At 38.7% G+C, this 12219-nt stretch overlaps 2 protein-coding genes across 2 annotated transcripts in view; both read left to right on the top strand.

The window, feature by feature from the left end:
• The first annotated feature begins 719 nt into the window (after positions 1 to 719).
• LOC105200956 (ataxin-2 homolog) lies at positions 720 to 1142 on the top strand. The gene has a single exon (XM_039452810.1). It carries the CDS (start codon positions 720 to 722, stop codon positions 1140 to 1142), a length of 423 nt encoding a protein of 140 aa, XP_039308744.1.
• Positions 1143 to 1357: 215 nt separating this feature from the next.
• The window catches only part of LOC105200957 (regulating synaptic membrane exocytosis protein 2), a 71395-nt gene continuing 60533 nt past the window's right edge, over positions 1358 to 12219 (top strand). The window contains exons 1-2 of the mRNA XM_026130186.2: positions 1358 to 1561; positions 10803 to 11007. Of these exons, the coding sequence (XP_025985971.2) occupies positions 1446 to 1561; positions 10803 to 11007 (321 nt within the window). The 5' untranslated portion in view covers positions 1358 to 1445. The remainder of the gene's footprint in view (positions 1562 to 10802; positions 11008 to 12219) is intronic.

Raw genomic sequence — 12219 nt, 5'->3', positions numbered from 1 at the left:
GACGGTAGCAATAGCAGCAGCAGCGGGCGGCGGTGCACGACCGCGCCAAGATCGAGCCGCGAAAGTGGAGTCCTATTTATCAGCAGGCACGGCGGCAACCCAGTGACCCGTTTTCGTTTTCAATCGATGCGGTTCCAAAGAGTTTCGAAGGACCGGAGGGACAGAAGGGCGCAGCCATTATCTAGCAGCGGAGTCCAACCGAGCGGCGCATCGGAGTCGTCGTCGAGCGGCAGTATCCCGCGTTGATCAGGAAAAACCATCCGTACGGTCGTCGTCTGCTCCCCGCTGCTCCCTGCGACGGGAGACAAAGGCAAGATATCCGAGTGAGGACGTCGCTCCCCTGCTGGTTGAGAGAGTGAGAGAGAGATCGCGTATCGTCCGATGGTGCATTCGGGCAGCGCAGCGCGTGAGGCCGGGCTGCAAGAGAGAATGCGAGAGCCTCGTCACAGCCTGTGAACATGATTTGTCATACACATGCGACGGGCGGTAATCGTACGACGAGAGACACCGACGACGACGACGACGACGACGACGACGACGACGACGACGACAACGCCGACGACGACGACGACGACGACGACGACGACGAGGAAGACGACGACGACGAGAAGGACGACGACGACGAAGAAGAGGAGGAAGACGACGACGACGACGGTAACAACAACAACGAGGAGGAGAACAACACCCGACTTCGCGGTCATGCCACGCTCTGCGCTCGCATGAGACCAGCTCGACTACTACTGCCCGATTGCCCTTTCACACGTCAGTGGCAACAGCAGCAGCAGCAGCAGCAGCAGCAGCAGCAGCAACAGCGGTTACAAGAAAAAGAGACCGTAACGCGGCAAACATCGACTGATGCGAAATCTATTAAGGACGAAATCTGCCGTCTTTCCTTATCGTTATCCCGCGTCGTGGTGAAGGAGGCCACTCCGAAGTCATCGACCACGACCACGGAGGAGGTCCACCCGCGAAGAGTGCAACGTACCGCGAGTGCCGAGTCGACGACGACGACGACGGTACTGCTGCAACGACCGTCACGGCGACGACGATCACGACGACCACGACGACTACGTAACCCCGGCGGTGCGCTCACGTTCCCGCGTCGGTGCGGTGCGGTGGTGCGTTCAACGGGTGTCGGATGACTTCCTCAGGACGACAGACGTGTTTCGTAGTCGTAGAAGGTTATTGTATATTGCCCCGGTCGTTATATCCCGCAACGAGTGCCGTCGTCGTGGAAGAGGCGCGTCTAGGGTGCAGCCCCTGCTACGGAGCAGCTACGGTAACGACGTCCCGTCGACGTCGGCGTCGTCGGTGGTGCGCTGCCGACGGCTTGCCTACCACCCGCGTCATACCCACGTCGCATACCCCGTGCACGCGCGTACATCGCCACCACCACCACCACCACCACCACCACCACCACCACCACCACTACCACCACCACCGTGATGGCGGAGCTACCTCAGCCCGACATGTCGCACCTCACCCCCGAGGAGAGGCGCATCATAGAGGGTGTTTTAATGCGCCAAAAGGAGGAGGAGGAGCAGGATCATGAGATTATGAGGTACGCGACCGACCATCGTACATGTACTTTTCATCAATTTTGCCTGAACACGTGGAAATTCTCGCGACCCTCTTTATCCAAGAGATTTAAGTAGGAACGATTAATTATATAAAATCGAGAAAAAATCAACAATGGTCAGATATTCTTCAAGGGTCTTGGTACTCAAATAATCTTTTATATGTGATTTTATATACATTTTATTTATATCCTTTTTTTTAGCCTTTCGAACTGTTTCTCGTTATTTTTTTGAAAAACAATTCTTAAGTTGTACCAGAATAGTAATATCAAAATAATAAATTGATATACTGAGAAAAAATTGAAAAAAGAATACATTTTCTTAAAACCATATATTTTGATGCAAACATTTGTTTGTTCTGTTTAAGTAAAGATATTTATTTTCAAGTAAATATAGATATATTATTTCATGTATGTAATTTTGGATTTTTACATTGAAATAATGATTTTACAAATAAGTTAATAATATTATTAAATATAATTGAATTGTTTTCTTTGATAAAAAATCTAATTATCATGAATACAAAAATAATATAACAGTAAATATTTTCTAAAATTGCAAGAAAAATATATACTTGATTAAAAATTATCTCTTCATTTTATTTACATAATTACTAGGGGGGTGCGGGTACTCGAAATTACGGATACCCAAGTTTCGGGTCAAGTCGGGAATTTTTTCTCGGAATCGGGTCGGGACTCAAAAGTTTGTAATTTTTGGGTACTCGTAAGTATCAAGTATGCAGAGTTGAAATAGGGTCGGGCTGGATTAGGATTCTAAAAATTTGTAATTTTTTTTTTAAATATATTATTAAACTCTAGTAATTTTTTGCTTAGTGTATAAAGTATCTAAATCTATGACCGCTGCTTGACTCGACTTCAGATTCAAACATCCAAAATTTATAAAATTTTGGAATCCCGATCCGACCCAACCCGATTTCAACTTCGGGTATTCGAACATTACGAACTTCCGGGTCCCGATCCGATCCAGAAAAAAATTTCCGACTCAACTCGAACCCGAAATCTCGGGTACTCGCACACCTAATAATTACATAATTTCAATTTAGAAATTTTTAACTTGACTTCAAATAAATAAGCTATTAAGGCCTATCGAGTAAATAACTTTTTATATTAAATAAAATGTTTTGTTTTAAAATATTCTTTTTCTCAGTATAATACTGATATTAATTCAATTTAATAATACTGATATTTACAAATATCTATAAAATTAATCAAAAATTCTTTACAGTTTTCGGCATTGTCAATCATATAATTTAATCATATAATTTATTAAACAATAATTTAAAAAATATATAAATATTATCACAATATTAAATTAATTATTAATTTAATATTATGTATTATTATACATATATTTTAAATTATTGTTTAATAAATTATATAATCTTACGTATGCATATTTGTTTTAAAAATCAGCATCAAAAATCAAAACTGAAATTTTAGTCATTGTGATATAGATACTCGCTTTCTAAAATATGCACAATGTACAAAATATATTTATGCAAAAAAGAAAAGAAATAACAAAAAGACTTGTCAACATATATGTTACTATAATTGACAAAGTATAATTTCACAATACGTAAGAGGCAAAGATTTTGTTTGTTCGATATTGAAAAATTTAATTTTGAGAGAAAATTCTAGAAAAAGTTAATGAAATAATCAATAATTATCAATTATTTATCTAAACGTACGTGAACAGTAATTAAGCTTTTCCTCATTTATGCCATTTAGTAAAACGTTCAAATAACGAACTTGAAGTATCGTTATAAACGCGGCATTAATATTTGTTTGCTCTCTCCCGTAACGATCGTGTATGATGTCAAATCTTAGAGCACGAATGTACGTTGGAATATTTTTTTTTTCACACGATGGATTCGAAACTATCGATGAAGTATTGTTTCACAAGCGTAAGGACGCGCGAGCTTTCACACGGGTATTTAGGACTCTCTATTGCACCGGATATTGCCAGGCTGGTCAAATGCCTGTAATAACATTCACGTACCGTGATGCATGCGGCCAGTATTGTCCGTCGCGCGTTCGGTAATTGTGACTATTTTTATTTCCACCGCCGCAAATAAAACCGTGAAACTGCATAGCATCGGATAAAAACTATTGAGAGTGTCGACATTTCACTGGGATAAAAGTTTCATGTATCGATCAGCGTTGGCGGGAACACACTTAAGCGGATATACGTAAATATTTTTGCGATTTTTGGATTTACGCAAGAAATTATTTTTTTAAACGTAGCTTCTATGACTTGGACAACTATTTAAACGGAGATTAAAATTAATTAACTTCATACCTTTATTAATAAGTTTTTTTTCATAATTTATTTGAATATATTAATACATTCAAAAGCACTGAGAGAAAACAAAATGATTTTGGTAACTTTAAATTTGACATTTTAAGTCACTAGTTTTACGAAGTAATAAGTACCAAAATAATAGTAAATTTAAAAAATACAGTTACTGCGACACTATTTATGTATACTATCAATTGATCGTGAAATAGTGATTCAACTATATTACCCTACAGTTATATAGACTTCATACACATAAATTATGACAATTACAATTTTTTTTGGTTAAGACTTTTTTTAATGAAACAAAGGTATATAGAATGATAATTTCAATTATAAGTATTTACATAAGATTAAAATAATTAAGACAATAGTGACAGTATAGCATAAATGCAAGGATAGAAGAACGAAGAAGATCCCAGTACGAATCTCAGGCTCAACTTTTTCATCGCCTACATTGATTTTACTATTTTTCTGTAGTTATTTAACGAATGGTTATATTATATTTTTTAAAATTAAGATTTCTTTTTAGACTCCTGAGAATTTCAAAAATCAATCGTGTGATTAGGCAATTAAGTCAAATCCGCGATAATTTTGTATACTGATACCTTTGATGATTTAGTACATCCATACTTCTTCATACCTTTTAATCCATATGTTCGGCTGACTTCCCGCCATCTTCAACGTTATAACATTGTGATTATGAAATTTAAATCTAAATTTTCAAAAGTCGCATCAGGTGATTACTTCCAGTTTTCAAATTGTAAGTACGCCTCATGCCACTCGAGAAGAAGATTGGAAATAATTCAATTCTTCTATATTTTTTTTTGTTTGATTGTGTAACTTATTCAACGCTCTTATTACAACTATACAATACGTAGAAGCGTTTGTTCTGAAAAGTCTAATTGCCGGTACGACATTTTCTCTGAGTGTGCGTTATAAAAAAAGGCTAATAACTTTAGTTGTAACAATAGTACCTATTTTAACGCTATTGGATCAGTGGTAACTCAAGGTCAAGCCTCGGCTAACTTTAGAAATTATCGGAATTAGGGATAAAAAAGATATTAATGATCAGACCGGCGCGAAAGTGAGACGTCGTTCAGTTTGGTTTTTATCGCAATTGGCAGATGGACGAAACGACAATCGATCGATTGGATAAAGGTATTTCTTGACCAATGGGTCTGCTCCGGCTCGTTTCACCTATTTTCCCGGCTCACCTGCTCATTAGTCCTTGACCGCTTTACACCTACATCTTCCATTTATGTATCCACGGCCCCGCACATGCTCCCGATTACCGCGTCGGCTCTCATCTCTTTTGTATCAAGCGGTCAGAAATAAAAATCGCTTATAATTGTGTCTTCGACGTCCGCAAATATTCTCGCCCTTGTGCCGCCTTCGTAACAAGGTTCTGCGTCTCATGTGCGCCTTGTGCCACCGACGTGCGATCGACTCGACGAACACGTCGGATGTAACATGAACGTAGGTACGATCGATTACGATCGGCCTCGCCGGTGTCGATGATAAAAATATCGGCGGGCGCCGGTCCGTGCTCCGCTTATCACGGCAGGCGACGACTGGATCGGTGACGGCGCGGCGCGGCGCGGCGCGGCGCGGCGCGGCGCGGTGTGCGTAATTGTGCGAACGAAGACCGGCGGTTTAATTGCCGTGGTGGCTAACAATAACTGTAAACGAAGAGGAAGAGGAGGAGGAAAGAGAAAGAGAGAGAGAGAGAAAGAAAGAGAGGAGAAACCGGGCGTTGCGCAGTGAACAGGTTTTATTGATAGGTCGCGTTGCGACCGAGCGAAAAACGGGAACGTGAGAACGAAGGGAAAGAGTAATGAGGAAAGCGTGCTGTGCCATACCGATGCGCGCGAGATCATGTAATGTAGACGACAAGTACGTGTAGGGACGCATGTAAAATGCAAGGCGACGAGCCTTGACGTGGCGTAGTAACGAGCTGCTGCAGCTGCATAGGGTATGCATAGGTGTATGCGACCATGCTCGTGGACGGGGTGTGAAAGCGTCTGGATTGGCACGGTAAATTCTTGGAGGGTGAAATATATACGCGTCCTGTAGATAGGTAGCACGTCGGCGGTGAAGAGTAGAGAGAGTCGGAGGCAGTTGGGGAGAAGGGCGAAAGGGTGCAAATACCGTTGAATAACGATCCAGACTCAACGCGAGAAAGTTAAGCCGGCAATTATGTCGTTGCGTTACGAGTTGCCGTTACGAGTGCCATCGTCTCCGAGTTTAGAAAAGACTATATGGATTGTAAATAAAATGATTTTTCTCAGAGAAAGATAAATTATCCCTGGAAATGCGTGGTCCCCGTGGGGAAAAAGACGAATGTGCATCTCGGGGGATCAGAACTCTCGCCCTCTTTGTTCCGCGTTATATCGGTTATACATATATATATATATATATATATATATATATATATATATACAGTCATCGGCATTATAGCGCATTAACGTTTCGTTGGTCTTTGTCTTGTTTGTAGACGTTCGCGCATTATACGCGATATTTGTACGATTCCAAGACATTTCTTTCCTTATGATGTTTTCCTTCGTATGAATGCCTCTACACTGGCAAGTCGTTTTATGGGTTACTAAAGTGGCATCGTCGCGGATGCTATATACTGCTTTAGGATGAAATATAAAATACATGAAAAGTTCGCAAGGAAAAATGGGTTACATTTTATGAAGCCAATTATCCTGCAATTTAAATTAAGAATGTTTTGGCTATATGATACGGGCTAAAGTTATCAAAATTTAAAAATTGAAGGTAGAAAGCTTCTCTAGGTTTATTCTTCTTTTTTCTAATCAAACAAAAAATTTTAGTCGTAAATGCTCAAATTTTGGCTCTGAAACTAGTTGCAAAAAAGAAAATAATGAAAAATTTATTTTATATAATGGTTTTTGCAGTGGAAATTACTATATTTTGCTCCACTTTTAAATAAATAATTTTTAAACGAGTAAATGAATCTAAATAAATTTTTGCAGGAATATTTGTTAGAGTTTTATTAATAAAAATTTGGATTTAATTAGTAATGTTACTTCCCCATCAAATTTGCAAATACTGCAAAACGCGATTTTACATGAGAATCAATAGTAAACAAAGTATTAAAATTAAATAACTTTTAAATCAATAAATAAAGTGTCTTGAAATTTTGCACAGATACTCGAACATAATATTAGAATTCTATGAAATTTTTATATTTTTGATAACTTTTTTTTTTAGATATGACCCATACATCCTTAATCCTTACTTATTTCGAGTTTGGTCATTTTTTCATCTATTTGAAATGGTTCGAAAAATTTTTAAAAATTCATGAACATATTTTCAAGTTTGTAGACTAAATGTTTGTATTTTTCTTTAAATGTATTATAATATTTTTTTTTCAAATTTCGAAAAACTTCCATGGATGAAAATTGGTGAGACACAAAGTACCTACAATTGGGCCTAAAGAGTTAAAAGTAAAAATCTCTCTTTGTTCAGGAATTAAATTAATAAGGAGGTTCAATTTTTCGCAATCCAAAGAAAAAGTTTAATAAATGAATTATTATTTTATATATACTTTTTGTTTTATCGATGACAATACTCGGAATCTGTCTCGATGTGGAATATCAATAAGTTGAAACCCAATTTCAAGACACGCTAGAAGCACGAGAAAGTTATAGAAAGCTACCGGGGATATGTCTGTGATACTTCATTTGTATAAGCTTCTTTCTAGCTCTTTCATGTCGATGGGAGATCAGTTTCTTGCGTGTCGCGACCTTTCCACGATCGCTCGTAACGCAGAAGTGGGAAAGTCTTGTGCGACTCTTTGTCGAGTGTGATCACCGTTGCGTGCGCGAGTCACTCGATTATCGGTAAAGTAATTAGAGAAATATAGGTATATAGATGCGGCGCAACTCCTCCCTTTCCCCGCTTCGTTGTAACACAACGCGCCGGCTTTTGTTCTATCGACAAACTCGGGATTTGGGTTACGATGTCAGGATGCGTGGCGCGGCAGTCCCCCTCCTCCCCCTCCCTTTATTTGACAATCGGTCAAGGGTAAGAAGATCCAGTTTATATACGTCTCTTCCCGACTACAAAGATTGACGCAGGTTACCTGCTCCAAATGCGCATTCTGCAACGCGAATGGCGTTCAGTCGATTTTTTGCGTGTCCGCGGTATGTTTCATTTACCGGGGTGGAGCTGACACGTCGCAGTGCCAACAACCCCTGGTTGAAGCTCAACAGTCTGATTTGTCGCTGCTTACGTGATCCAAGATACAAATGCTAAAAATTGCTGCAACGTGCAGCTCACCTATTTCCACTTGCAGCTATGACGGTGACTGCGGCTTATTTGCCGGACCAACGTCTCTCACATAAATCTCCTACCTAACAAATGTATGCGAGAGTGTGCATGTATCTACATGTCTGAAGGTTTGGTGCACTAAGCGAGCAGTTCTTGCTGGTCTGACCTCGCTGATCGACATGCAGGATTTTTTCTTTTTTTTTTTTAAGGACGTATTGGACATACAGTTCCTGTAAAGTAAAATAAAATTGAAAAATGTGTTTAATAAACGATATGAAATATATGAAAGTTGTGCGAATAAAATTATATTTTTATTTAATAACATATTTTTGTAGCTCATTTACTTTATTTGTTATTAAAAATTAGATTATTTTTTACAACGTTAAGAAAAATCTCAATTCTTTTGTATAAATACTTTAAGTATTCAAGATGATTTATACAAAGTTTTATTGTGATTGTCTGTTTAGTTATTTAGAAAAAAATGAATTTTGTTTATTTTACTGAATTTTAATGAAACTTTACACAAATCATCGTGCATATTTAAAGTACTTAAATAAAAAAAAGATTCAGATTTTTTCATTACTTTTTCTTTCATTATTTCATTATTAATTATATTTTCATTCGAGCACAGGTTTACTTCTTATTTAAATAATTGTTTATCCCGATAGAAAATCACCGTCAAATTTTTTCTACTACTTTCGAATGCAATATAAAACAATCTGTAATTTTTTCATAATTTTTTAATGTTTTTGAGAAATGTCCTATACATCCTTAACATAATTTCTATTTTCAATTCTCGCGAGTGTCTAACAGAAAAAAAAACATATCTACTATATTCGCGTGCGTGCGAGTTAGATCATCAAACATTACGTGAATAAAGATGTGATGATTTTAACGGCCCCATTTTATGTCATAAACAAAAGTCGATAATTAGAGAAACTCTCTCTCTCTTTCTCTCTCTCTCTCTCAAAGCAAAATTAAATGTATAAACGGGGGAAAAAAATCTGACTGATTCTCTAATGAATAGAGCGGTTTTGTTTATCTGACTGCAGCTCGCGATATATTTAAAACACACTGATGTCGTATCTCCACTGTACAGGCGATGTTTATTTCATCTCTTCAGGGTTCATTAATTTCACTTGCATTTTACGAGAGCTCTTCGCGTAATTAGTCGACGGTGGGACATAAAGAACAAAAGATGCGATTACGGTAGGACAGGTACGAAATAAACGTGACCTTAAATGTAGCTTCGCGTTTTTTAACGGACGATTGCACCGCAATAACTGTCAACTAGAGCTTGTAAATTTCGTTTTTTCTCCCCGACAACGTGTAGCGCGCCGCGTTCGAATGGAAAGTTGATAAATAAATTTTTATTACGCTCATATGAAGTTATTATAAGGTTGCAACAATAGTTTAAATTTAATGAGTGTTCGATCCGAAAAGTTTTGGTTTTAATGACTGGCTGTCTCTTTCTCTACTTCATTGTTCTAATTATTATCATTAGAATAATCTAGTTTATCATTTTATATATTTACGTATACAGAAAGAAGAAGATGGGCGGAAATTAGCATCATGGTCTTACATCACTAAAAAGTGTCACAAAAATTATCTTAAATTTAAAGCAATTTGCTTTTCTTTGCTTGATCAAATTGTACGATAGATAGAGAAAAGAATTTATTTTTGTTTTAATTCAAAATTAATTAAATAACACTGACGCAACAATATTTGATTTGAATACTTTCAGTTGAATTCTTTCAGCATTAAACTGTTGATATCGATAACAAATCGCACAATAACGACTTGCTTTGACAGAGCCGTCGATTTAATTTCGAACGTGCAGGATACACGGTCCTAAATTGGTTTAATGGATGCGAGTAGGAACGGGAATAGAATCAACAGCGACGAATACGGCAGGAGTGACATCGGTGTCGTCACGTCGCATTTTTCAGGGAAAGATTGCGACCGCTCGGTCGGAGACGCTTCTAGGGCGCGATTTACGGAGTGGAAATAAATCTAGGAGCGATCCGTTATCTTGAGGTTTAGTAGAACGCCGGAGTCCGCAAATGGTAGAATTAGGATTGACAAATTCGGCTGCCGTCTCGCGGGATGTGGCTTCTATATCAGAAATAGCCGGTAATTTTCTTAGCTTCGCTGGTACGAATTCAGTTGGACACCGAGCACGAATGGTAGTATTGTTAATTTTCCATCGTTTATCCCGTAGACACTGATTATAACCATCGCTCTTCTCATACGAGGTCGTCAGAAGTAATTTTACCGGAAACTAAGGAATCGTAAGCCTTGGACTGTCAGGCTGCGTTGGACTATTAATTAAACATTAGATCTGTTTAAGGACATACAAAAAGTGACAAAAATAAAACATTCCTTTTATTTTGCGTCTTTTCCTTTGAGACATCGTACTCCTCTATATTTAATCGTACTAGGTCATAAAGATTATCGATTTCAAATTCTTAACAATTGATTTGTCGCTGAAAAAAAAATAAAATGGGCGAATAAAGCGCAATAGATTATTAAAGCGATACTGTCAGTGCTGAGCTCTTTTCTGAGCTTTTTTTTACTGTTTCTTCTTAATAGTTGGTTATTTGTTTGCAGACGAAAGCAAGATGAGGTTCAGGTCCTCGAAGAAACGATACGGATGCGTTCGGAGAAACACAAAAAGGCCGGGGTTGAGCTGAACGCCACGTGTCACATATGCCTGAAAACCAAGTTTGCCGACGGCGTCGGCCACATCTGCAACTACTGCGACATCCGATGCTGCGCACGCTGCGGCGGAAAGGTCACTTTACGGTCAAGCAAGGTAAGGGGCCACGGGAATGGAGCGCGCGAATAAACGGTCGGAAGAATCGCCGGGCCAGATTGATCGAGTGCGTTGCGAGTGTCTGCGATCCTAACAGTGTCACTTTTCTTTCCGCATATTACTCGGCACACCGTGGAGAAACCTCTCGAAGGCCTCGGCGTAAAAAGATTACACGGAAAATAAAAATAGAGAAAATATCCATCGGCGCGTGATGCACGGCGATCAAGTTGATATTAACGCGTCCGATGTAAATAATGTACCCTCGAGCGTACACTTCTCGATATACGGGGCACAATGGGGATATAAATTATTTTAACAAAATAAGAAAGAAGAAATGCGCAGGACCGATAAACGGTTGTTTTCCGATGCGAGCGATAGTTATTCGGGGCAACGTCTAAAGTGTGGAAAATAAGCTCATCAGGCCCGCACTGTTTTTAGAGAGAACTTTTCGTGAATATATAAATAGAGTGCTAAGAAAGGTATTGTCACGTCTCTTGATTTTATCTTGGGCGCAGTACTTTTTATTGGTTTTTCTTTTCTTAGCAAATAAGCAGGTGGATAAGCAACAAAATCAAGATTTTTGAATTCGCATAGATCTCATCGTACAAATAATTTATTGGTGCTTCGATGAAGAACATTTTGATCAAAATCACAGACGATTAAACGCGATAGATCGTACGGATATATTTACCACTTGCACCACGACAGACTTGACATACGCAAAATTCCGTTCTGCTTCGTAAATTAGCTTCGTCGTTGAAAGATTTTTCATAGAATTTTTCTCTTCCGCATTTCTCTCATCGGATCTCGACAGCGTGGAAGACAAGCTGCTAGTACCTTCCCTCCTTCTCCAGGGTTAGACAAATTTCGCAATTGCCTCATTACGTGCGCATGTACTCTCCGACGGCGGAGATAATGCATAGAGATAACGCGTGATTTGACAGAGGTTGGAGGGAGGGCAAGCGTAAAGGAGGGTATATGAAAATGACAAAAATTGCCCCCGAGTAGAAACAAGTAATTCCATAGTATTTCTTGATGTATATGAAGAGGAAAATAATATTTACAATTCCTGGAAGTGCGAGAAAAATTGCTGATAACAGTAAAATGTCATGCGAAATACGTAATGCATACATGACATTGTATATTAATGTTATTTATTCCTATATGATCAAACTTGCATTTATATATTTTAATTATGTATTCACGCTCATT

The sequence above is a fragment of the Solenopsis invicta genome, chromosome 8 (assembly GCF_016802725.1).
Source record: "Solenopsis invicta isolate M01_SB chromosome 8, UNIL_Sinv_3.0, whole genome shotgun sequence".
Taxonomy (NCBI): Eukaryota; Metazoa; Arthropoda; class Insecta; order Hymenoptera; family Formicidae; genus Solenopsis; species Solenopsis invicta.
The sequence above is the reverse complement of the archived record's forward strand: the minus strand, read 5'-3'. Positions and strand labels throughout refer to the sequence as shown.

What these genes read in the sequence shown, in the direction of transcription:
- LOC105200956 (XM_039452810.1), top strand. Translation starts at nt 720, where the DNA reads ATGAGACCAGCTCGACTACTACTGCCCGATTGCCCTTTCACACGTCAG.